The sequence below is a fragment of the Miniopterus natalensis genome, chromosome 18, assembly GCF_054644295.1.
Source record: "Miniopterus natalensis isolate mMinNat1 chromosome 18, mMinNat1.hap1, whole genome shotgun sequence".
In the NCBI taxonomy this organism is placed as follows: domain Eukaryota; kingdom Metazoa; phylum Chordata; class Mammalia; order Chiroptera; family Miniopteridae; genus Miniopterus; species Miniopterus natalensis.
In genome coordinates, this window is record NC_142098.1 from 11,433,009 (window position 1) to 11,443,981 (window position 10,973).

Sequence of the window (10,973 nt, forward strand, 5' to 3'; positions counted from 1 at the left end):
GGGCCACTTCTGCCATCCTCGGCGGGTCCTTTGTCTCTGGACCACAGAGAGCAACCGGTAAAACATCACATCTGACAGCAATGGGAGACCAGCTCTCACCCAGCTCAGGAGACATCAAGCATTCGGACAACATTCACACGCTGGGTGTGCTCATGGGCCCCCGCGGGCTCCGCGCTCAGCAACACCCGGGGGGCCCCCGCAGCAGCCACAACAGTCACCAGGGGTCCCGGGGGGCCAGAAAGGGTGCCATTTTTAATTTTAGCAAAGCCTCCTGATTCACTTACGCTCGGTGGTCTGATCGACACTGCTGGCCTGGAACACAAAAAACTTACGCCACTGCTGCCCTGCCTCTTCTCTCCACAGCAGCACCCCGCCCAAGCTGCCTCCACGGCTCCCTCCCGCTCACGGTCCCCGCTGAGCTAATGACACCCCCAATCCCACACTAATCAAGTACTAAGTGGCTGCACCCGCTGGGCCTTCAGGCTGGCGCTGAGTCCGAGACGCTGGACCCGCTTGTTCCTTCCCCACCCTTATCCCTGAACTTGTGTAGAGGCCCCACTACCTGCCTGGGAGGGCAGGCCCCTGGGGAAACTGAGGCTCTTGGATTTGGGCGTGGGGTTAGAGGGTGACTGGGTTCACGAGAGAGGCTAGGAATCAAGTCCAAGAATCTTTATTTCATGAACAAAACTACTTGTGTAAAGAGACGAGGCTGTCTGGGCCACTTTCTAAGTGGCCACAGTCCAAGGCTGGTGAGAGAGGGTGGAGCTGGGCTGGGCAAGAGTGCACAGGAGAGGGGACCCCCAGGTCCAGCCAGAGGAAGCAGGAGGGGAAATGCCGGTGAGGGTTAAAGTGGGTTCCAGAACCCCCTGCCCAAAACCGTCCTGGCCTGTCACGACCCCGCTGGGCAGGGAGGGGCTGGGCCCTGTAGTGCGTGTCTGAGCGGCCAATGTGTGCAAATCAGCAAGAAGGAGGGGCGTGGAGCCGCTGCCCCCGCCTCACCGCCCCCCACCAAACAGGCAGCAGAAGCAGGGGTGGGGGCAGCGACAGTATTGCTTTAGCCACCATGCATGGCGAGAGAGCAAATGGACGGGAGGAGAAAGGCTGGAGTAAGGGTGCGAGCCAAGCCACCTGCCCTTCCCACCCTGGTGGCTCCGCTGGCAGGACTCTGAGGCTGTGGTGGCCCAGGAATGGCCAACCCCCATCGGGGGCAGGCTGTGCCCGGATGTTCCCCATTAGGGCTGGCTCTTCCTTGAGGAGCCCATGGCCTAAAGGTAAGCGAGAAACAGGGTCAGGGACCTAGCGAACAGACACCTCCCAGGCCCACCAATCCCTGCCCACATACCCACCTTACCAGGGCTATTCGGCCACCTGGACACCCGTGCAGTTCTCTTTGCTTTCTGAGGTGATGGCCAGGTATTCCGAGCTGTGGGGACAAAGGCCAGGTAGACAGTGACCCCCTCATCCGGCTGGCCCACTGCCAGGGGACTGAGGAGGGTTGTGGTCTCTGCCCCAGGTGCACAGAGCTCTGGAATTAGAGAAAGGATGGGGCAACGGGCTGAACTCCTAGTAACCCACAAGAAGTCCAGGCTGGGGCCTGGAGTCCTGAGTCTGAGGCAGGAGAGGTCTGGGGGGTTCAGACTCCTGGGTCCTGGGGAGGAAAGAGGCTGGGACCTGGACTCCTGTATCTTTGAGGAACAGGACACTGGGCCTGAACCCTGTGAGAATCTGAGGGAGGAGGGGGCTGGGACCTTATCCCATCTCTGACAGCAAATGTCCCCCTCTGGGGACAATTGGCAGGTGGTGCCCTGGCTGCTCCCCTGAGCCCTCCCCACTCAGCTCATGCTCCCCTCTGGGAAGTCCTGGGTGTCCTGGGTTGTCTCCCCGCTCCTCCTCAACCCAACTTACGCATTTTCCTGTGCAGCAGCCTCCGTGGCAGCAGCGATCTTCTTGTAGCAGTAAACCATCTCCGCCACAAGCCATATGGTCAACACCACGATGAGCACATACATCATGATCTCAGACACGATGGACGCCATGTCTCTGTTGGCTGCAGAGGCCAGGCAAGATTAAGTGGGGCTGAGGACAGGCTCAGGAGGGTGACAGCCTGTGTTCCTCGGGCTTGTTGTGCCAGTTTGGCAAGTGGCTCGACCTCCCTGGGCCTGGTCTGCAAATGGGAATGTGCTGCTTCCCTGAGTCATCAATGTTACTGTGCCTGATTTTAGTCACCAGCTTCAAAGAGCTTCAGGCTCACCTCGTCCCACCTCCCTGTGTACCTCGAGGGTGCATCTGTGCCAGTCAGGTGGCTGTAGGTGCCCAAGAGCTACAGCTCTGCAACCAGAAGGCTCAGGTTCAAATCCTGACTCTGCCACTTGCCAGTTGTGTGACCTTGGGCAAGTGACTCAACCTCTCTGGGTCTCAGTTTCCCCATCTGTAAAAAGTTGATAATCGTATCTCCTTCATGAGTGTTGTAGAAGTTAAAAAGCTTTAAAAATTCTTAGAATAGTGCTTGACATATGGATGTCACTCAATACATGTTTGCTATTACTAATATTATTAGTACTGTTATTATTGGGGCAGTACAGCATAGTAGTTAAGAGCTAGAGATCAGGGGCCAGACTGCCAGGGTTCAAATCCTGGCTCTGCCTCTTAGAAGCTGTGCGACCTTAGGCAAATGACTCTCCCCCTCTGGGCCTTGATTTCTCTCTGTGAAGTGGGGATGATAATACCCATGCCTTCTCACAGGGTTGCTGGGAAGAAGAAATGCCAGTTAACAACCCTCATGTGCTTGGATGCACTCACAGGCAGCACTGCCTAAGTGTTGGCTACTGGCGGCTATTTTCCGGAAACCCTCTATTCTTCCACCGCACTGGCTCTTGCCACCGCCAGCTTCCTTTCATTGAGCCTAAATTTAAACTGTAACAGGAGCCCACTTAGCCAGGGGACCAGAGTCGAAGGCCACCGTGGCATCCTGGGTCAGATTTTGCAGGCGTCCACTCTGCATCCCCAGCCCCCCCCTGCCTGGCCAGGATCTCAGCCCCCCCCCCCCCCCCGCCCCGTACACACGTGGTCTTCCTCCCTGTCAGTGCGCACTTTCTGCTGCTCACCCGTGCAGATGGCACCGATGCTTTCTGGGCCAGAGCGAGGGAGGGTGCAGGGCCGGATGTTTCTCCCCTACTTCCCCACAGGAGAAGCTGGAGACAGGGTTCCACATGTCATTTATTCATTCATTCATTCACTCATTCATTCATTCACTCAAAAGATCTCATTATGCATTTCACACAGTGAATATGTGCTCTCAGCCAGGCTCTGTGCTTTAGTCTGAGCATCTCCCTGATTCCTCAAAATAACCCCAAAGATAGAGACAAGACAGTCCTGGTTTCCCACGTCCGCTGACCTCAGGAAGCACACTGAGTAGATCTGATTGGTAGATGTTCGACAGAGCTCAAATCACCAGCATTCTCAACCCTGCTCCTGGAACTCAATGCCCAAACGGATTTAAGTAATCCGATACCTCCTGCTCTCCCAATCTGATTAGGATAGTGACAGACACGGCTCTGCAGCCCATTTTCCAGACAAGGATACTGAGGCCCAGAGAGGGGAAGGTGCTGAGCAAGGATGCACAGCCATGATTCAACCCCAACTGCAACTGACAGCAGGGTCCGAGCTCTTATCTGCTCTGTAAAGATACCACAGCCAAAGAAAGACTTGGTAAAAGCTGCTGGACAGCGAGTGCAGTCTCCATCGAACCACACAGGCATCTCCGAGGGAGGACCATTGCTCTCCCTCACTACAGAGGAGAAACTGAGGCACGGGGGTCACAGAGAGGCTCAGAGGCACCTTCTCTGGGGAGATCTTTGATTCTTCAAAAACCCCAAGTCTTCCAAGAGCTCCCCCTGGGCGCCCACAGAGGCGGACCTCTCACCAGCCTCAGGCAGTGCTTCACCTCAAGCTGTTGTTCACCGTACTGGGTACATCTGAGCAAACAGTGAAGGCACCAAATGAAGTCCCTGTAGTCAAGTTGTGAATTACTAAAATCAAGTCAGGCTGAGGCAGGGGAAATGATTCTCCTCTTGCTTTAACAGCCTGGGAACTTAAATTTCTGACCTCTCCAATTATGCCAGGAGGCAGACTATACATGTATCCTATAGATAGCCCTCTGATTACCCCTTAAGGACTTAGAAGATGATGCTCGTGTCCAGACCTACTGGCACCCAGACCACTGGACACCTGAAGATCACCACCTTGGATTAACCCAGAGACTCGGAGTGCAGGCCTGATTCCTTCCCAGGATGCACTTTTCACTGCAGAACTTTTCCTTCTTCTTCAGAAAACTCTGGGTATTGTCTAGCTGTGTTTCCAGTTTGCAAACCCTAAGGCTTTTAAATAAATCTTGGTCATTTATTTCCAGCCAAAGCCTCCTGATTCATTTCCACTTGGTTGACAAATCCAAAATAGAATTAGCCGCCTCATCTCCACCTGCCAGTCCCACTCCCAGTGGAGGACCCCAAGTGCCGCCTACCATCTCCTGCGCCTCTGCCAGGCCAGCGGAGGCCTCGCCACCAACGCCCGCTGCCCCTGCTTTAGAAATGACTCAGTTCACTCCTTAGCAGCTATTACCAGGAGGCAACACAGGCCGATGGGTAATGTTGAAACTGCAGTAAGAGTGTGAACTATAATAAAAAAGAATATGGCATGGCAGACAATGCTAATAATACAATAATATCATGGGCAGTGAAAGAAATACTATCGTGTGATGAATAAGCTTAAAGATACTACAATATGGTGAGTGATGAATGTATTATAGTATCACAAGTAAAATTTTATAATATTATAATATGGTTGATATTTTAAAATACAACAGCATGGTGGGAAATGATAAAAATAAGATAGTATGTCAGATAATGTTAAAAATACCCTAGTATGAAGGATTATGATAAAAAATACTGTTGTATGCCTGGTAATGTTAAAATAGTTTAGTATACAGTATAATATATGGGTGATGTTAAAAGGCAATACTATAGCCCGGCGGCGCGGCTCGGCAGTTGAGCATTGACTTATGATCCAGGAGATCTTGGTTCGATTCCCTGTCAGGGCACATGCCTGGGTTTCAGGCTAGGTCCCCAGCAGGGGGCGTGCAGGAGGCAGCCGATCAATGACTCTCATCATTGATGTTTCTCTCTCTCTCCCTCTCCTTTCCCCTCTCTGAAATTAATAAAGACGTATTAAAAAAAAATTTAAAAATAAAAAGGCAATACTATTATATGTTCGATAAAAAACACTGGAGTGTGATGGGAATGCTGAAACCGCAGGCTCTGAGAACACAACATAACGAGCTCTATATTATGATAAACGTTGTTAAGAACATAGGCTCTGGGAGGTAGTACAACAGGGTGGACAATGTTAAAGAAGAGAGGCCTTACTGAGTCACAGGTGCGCCTGAGCACCAGCCTCCACCGCGAAAATGAGGATGGAGGCCTGAGCCAGGCAAGACCACAGACAGAAAGAACCCGGGTGCCTGATGGGCTCACTCACGGAGCCTCCCTGCCCTCCTGACCCCTCACCTCAGCACTGATTTGAGAGACAGGATTGACACAGATTTTAAGGCACAGTATTTGGGGGCATCTTTGTCACAGCCACTCCACTTTCCCCCACTCACACGGGCGGGCCCCATCTTCTATGTGTGGGTGGCCACCCACCCAGCATCGTGGCCTACACCAAAGAGTCGCTCAGTCATGTCTCCTGCATTGAATTCTGCTAGGTCACTTTGATAATAAACGTAAAAATGTTAATTATCAAAAGAAACCCACAAGCTCTGGCTGCCAGAAGACAGTGAATCATACCACGAACAGAAACGGCAGACACAGGCTTGGTTGGCTTCCAAATCAGGGCCCAGCTCTATGACCTTGGCCATGTAATCTTACCTCCCTGAGCCTGGGCTTCCCCATCTGTAACACCCCAGCCCAGTGGGACTTCATCCACATGAGGTCCTGAGGCCTGTCTCAGGGAAAGGAAGGACAATGCACATTGCCCATGGTGGCATGCGTGTGCTGCGGGTCCTGAGGGATGTCCTTGCCACAGTTTTTTGGTGGTCCAAGGTCTGGGATATCTCCCTGACTCTAAGCCGATATGGGTCATAGGGCCCTGGAAAATTCCAGTTTACATCCTGTGGAAGATGGTTCAGAGAAGGGGTCCAAGGAAGCTGAAGCCAAAATGAAACAGTTCAAAAACACCTTAGATCCTACTACGCAGGGTGGCTCAGACCTGCAGCACCGGCGTCGCCTGAGAGCTTTTCAGAAATGGACCCCGGGCCCATTCATCTGCTGAGTCAGGATCTGCACATCAGCAAGACTCCTGGAGGGCTGTGTGCATGGTACACTCGGAGGAGCATTGCTCTAGGTATACATTCATATCTCTTCTCCCACTGTGACACAGGGTGGCAGGGCTCAGGCTATGTGACAAGCTGCACCGCCAAGATCACCCCTACGTACCGGCCTGCCAGCAGCTGACACCCAGCATATCACACAATCCTCAGAACCTCTCTGGAACATAGGAATGTTTCAGACAACACCCTGGAAGGTAGATACCATTACCATCCTGTTTCTTACAGGACAACCCTTCTGCTCAGAGACAGAGACACCTGCCCGAGGTCACACAGCACAGACAGCAGAGATTTCACACCCAGAGCTTCCATGGGAGAGGCCTCCTGTGACATCTCTGTGAATTGAAGGGAAATGGAGGCCAGAGCTAGAGTTGCGGAAAGAGGTGCTGTTCCCCCTGCTGCCGTGAGCGGTTGGCTGGCCCAGGAGTGCAGCCAGCCTGTCCCCTACCTGCCATCTGTCCCTCCATCTGGCTGCCAATGGGCAACAGGGACAAGAGGGTAGGCAGGGCCTGACTCACCTTTGTCCACTACCTCCAGGTGGATCTTTTTTACGACAGTGGTGTTGTGCTCATAGTTCTCGAAGAAGAGCAGGCGGTAGACATGGCACTCGTAGTCGCCCGAGTGGTTGTAGGTGACATTCGTGATGAAGATGGACAGATCCTGCAGGTCCCTGGTGCCCCGGCTGCCGTTCCAAACCACACGGCCCTCAAAACGCTCATCTTCCTCCAGCTGCAGCACCTCATTCTCATAGCGCAGGATCTGGGGGCAGCGGGGGGGGGGGGGGGGGTCACTGCCTGGGCCCATGTTCCCCACCTAGACCTCTATTCTGTCCTTTTCCTTGACACACAGAGAGACAGATGGACACACACATGGGCTCAGGCAGGGAGGGCACAGCAGGGCTAGCGTCATGCCTGGACCTGCCCCAGACCCTGGTTGTGCCCCTGGTCCTGAGACACACACACTCACACACATTCCTCATCACTCCCCAGCCCCTATTCAGCCTTCCTGGCCATTCTCTGCAATTCTGCCCAGGCCTCCACACCCATGCCTCACACAAGGACAGAGGTGGCCTGATCCAGCTGCTGCGGGCCCTAATTCTCCAGTGGGCCCTAAAAGTGCATGATGCCTCCTCAGATGTTATTCAAAACACAGTGTAAAGGAGTTCGGTAAGTTCTGCTTCTCCTCTGTGACGACCACCCGAAACCCTTCTGCTGGTACTAAATAATCCCACTGCGCCAACCAGGGGCCAGGTGCATGAGCTCAAGCAATCCTCACACAGACGAGCCAGAGACCGTGACCACCCTGTCTTTACAGAGGAGAAAACCGAGGCCCAGGCAGGCTGCGCAACTTGCCCAAGGTCACTTAGCTGGTCAGCGGTGGAGCTGGAACTTGAATCCAGGTCACCAATAATAGCACATTATTCAAAACATACAGTCATACCCCCCCAATCCTGCCCCCACTCAGACACCTATGCCCACCCTCCCACACCCAAGCCGGGCGCCCACACACCTTGACAAACTCCTCAGTGCCCTTCTGGCGGAAGGTCCACTCCGTGAAGGTCTCGGCGGTGGTCTCGCTGCGGCGCTTGCAGGAGATGCAGAGAATTTTGAAGGCCATCCCGTACACAGCCTCCGTCTCCGAGTCCACCTCCACACAGCCCGCCCAGGCTGAGGACACTGCAGGGGCAGCAGGGGCACCCATCACCCTAGGCCATGGCAGGCTCGCTGGTGGTTGGCCCTCAGGCCCCTCGGAAACCATCTGTATCCCTCAATAATGATGAATGGACAGAACAGGACACAGCCTGGCCCTGCCACGTTCTGTGTGCCCTTGGCAAGTCACCCATCTTCTCTGAGCCTGTTCTCCTCTGTGATGCTGAGGGCAGCGATCATCTTTGCTTCTGGAGGTTGTTGAGCAGATTTCATGAATTAGGTAAGGTCCCAGCAGGGGGCTGGCCCACAGACGGCCCCAATCAATAGGGCTGTTACTGTGCTCAGTAACTCTGAGTGTGTGCTACCCAAGTACCCTTGTTCAGAAGGCCACCTGTCTGAGCTACTGCAGCAATGGTACCTCAGACCATTCTAGACCATGATGGGTCTAGGATTCCAGCTGCTTTAGAAGTTCAAGGTGGCAGTCATTCCCACTATTATTGCTCTGCAAAACCAGCCAGCCCCAGAGAAGGCTGGGAAAAGGCAAGGCCTCAGAGGAGAAGGTGGCACTGGCACCAGGGCAGACCACACTCCATTCCTATTCCCCAGGCCCACAAGTTCCTGTTCGTCTCCCCAACTTCTGCCTCTGTCCTCAGGCTCCCACCTCCTATCAGCTTCTCCAAACTCACCACGCTCTCTCCTGCCTCAGAGCCTTTGCACCTCCATTGGATTCCAGTCCCTTTGGGTCCCTCCTCCACATTTTTAAAATATATATATATCTTTATTGATCTCAAAGAGAGGAAGGGAGAGGGAGAGAGAGAGATAGAAACATCAAGGATGAGAGAGTCATTGATCGGCTGCCTCCTGCACGCCCCCTACTGGGGATGGAGCCCACAACCCAGGCATGTGTCCTCATCCGGAACTGAACCATGATCTTCTGGATCCTAGGTCAATGCTCAACCGCTGAGCCACGCTGGCCTGGCCCTCCACATTCTTACCTGCCACCTCCTTCCTGGCCCCCAGAGCTCGCTAGTTAATGCTGTGTCTCCCCAGCTCCAGTTCTGGGTCTTTTCCTTTCTCTTCCTCTATTAATCTAGGGTGCTTTCGATCCTGCTCCTCCGCTGTCTCTTCCCACCTCCCTGAAGTAACTCTGTCCCTGACTCCCCCCTTTCTCTCTCCTAGGGGTCTCTCTGAAGGTCCCGCCACTTTGTGCTCTCTTTCCAGGCTCAGACACGCTCTCATGCTCACTCTCTCCGCCTTCCCGTCCCTTTTTAAACTCCATCCCTCCCGGTGTCACCGGGGTCAGCATCTCTTTCTGCCTCTCTCAATTTTCTCTCTTCGCAGTCAGATGACCGCTCCTCAGTCTCTCTCTCTGGCCAACTCTGCGGCTCTCCCGTCTCTGTCTGCCCCTTTACTTCCATCCCCCCAGTCTCCCAACGGAGCGCTCCGGAGAACTCCAGGTCCTCTGGCGTCTCTCGCCCCTTCCCTCTCCTCTCACCATCTCTTTCAGTCTCTCCACCTCCCGTCGGTCTCCCGGCGCCGCCTCCTCCCTCCTCCCCCCTCCCCCGCCCCAGTCCCCCTGCGGCTGTGGGTGTCACATTGCTGCCTGCGGGGCTCCGGGAGCAGCTGACTCCGCGTTTCCTCGCTCCCGGCTGGGCGCCCGAAGCAGAGAAGCTGTGCCAGCCGGGCCCCCGCCGGCTCTGGCCCACCCGCACCTTCACCTCTGCCCCCCAAGCCCCGCACCCAGGGCGCGCAACTTCTGATGGGACTCACCCAGGCCGGGGGATGGGCGGAAGTGGCCCTTGCCCTACTCTCCGGGGTCCCGAGCGAGAACCCACCGCCTGGCCGTGCCCCTCTGTGTCCCTTGCCGTGCGCCCCCCGCTCACTTACCCAGCGCCGTGCCGACCAAGAAAGCCAGCAGTGTCCCCATGACTGCGCTGCGCGCGCTGCGCCCCTCTCCAGGGCCACCGGTATTAATAGCCGGGCTAGAGGCGGCGGGACCCGGCGGCGATTAGAATGTCCCCGGGAGCGCGCGGGCGCAGCTGCTGCGGCTCTGGGACCAGCGAGGGGGGGAAGAGGGGGGGCGCGGCCCCCCCGCTCCGGCTACCGCCGGGGGCCCAGCCCCGGGGCCCGGCGTCCGGGCATCCCCGCCGCGGGGTGGCGGCCGCTGCTCGGGCTGCTGCGCTGACGCGCGCAGCCGGGCGCATCCACCAGACGCCCCGACCCAGGCCCCTTAGGCTCGGGCGCTCGGGCGCGGGCCGCGCTTTCCTGCGCACTGCAGCCGCGGCGGCGGCCCGGGAGGGAGGAGGGAGAGGGAGGGGGCGGGATGAATCACCGCGGGGGGAGGGCGCGGCCGCCCAGCCTTTGCCGCAGCGGCCCGGGAGGCGCCCGCCGCACCGGCCTCTCCGGGTGGCGCAGGGAACACGGCTTCTGGGCATGGGCGCGAAGTCTGGATGCCCGGCCCCTCCAGGCGCTGGGGTCCCCCAACGTCGGAGTCTGGGAAAGGTATAGCCCCAGAATCACAAGGGGGCTGAGAGGGCGGTTTGGGGGCAGGGCTTCAGAATTCAAATTATAGGGATCATCCTCCTGGGAGGGAGAGGGTTTTGCTGGGACCTCCAAGGGACCTCTCTCTCAGATCCCTGGCATCAGGCCTGGAGGTCACCGTGTGGGAACCCAAGTGGGCATGGGGAGGTGTCAGGCTAGGGCTACCTATAATATTCCAGACCCTTGCCAAACAGGAGGGACAGCCTGGATCCACACCAGAGGCTGCCCTGGGGGGTTGGGGAGCTATCTTTCAGGAGGATGCCCCCTCCTTTGTCTCTGACATCATGTTCTATTCCTCTCTCCCCACCCAGAGCTGGCAGCCCAGGTCCCCGCTGTTCCCAACACACCGAGCTCATTTCCGCCTCAGGGCCTTTGCCCTTTGCTCTTCCCTCTGCCTGGACCGT

At 56.0% G+C, this 10,973-nt stretch overlaps 1 protein-coding gene across 1 annotated transcript; it reads right to left on the minus strand.

Annotated features, from left to right (window-relative positions):
* Positions 1 to 1,356: 1,356 nt before the first annotated feature.
* SCN1B (sodium voltage-gated channel beta subunit 1) lies at positions 1,357 to 9,964 on the minus strand. The gene is made up of 5 exons (XM_016220971.2): positions 9,916 to 9,964; positions 7,889 to 8,055; positions 6,898 to 7,138; positions 1,906 to 2,047; positions 1,357 to 1,423 (listed from the first exon to the last, which is right to left on the minus strand). The coding sequence occupies exons 1-5, from the start codon at positions 9,953 to 9,955 to the stop codon at positions 1,357 to 1,359; spliced, it is 657 nt and encodes a 218-aa protein (XP_016076457.1). The 5' UTR covers positions 9,956 to 9,964.
* Between the last annotated feature and the right edge of the window lie 1,009 nt (positions 9,965 to 10,973).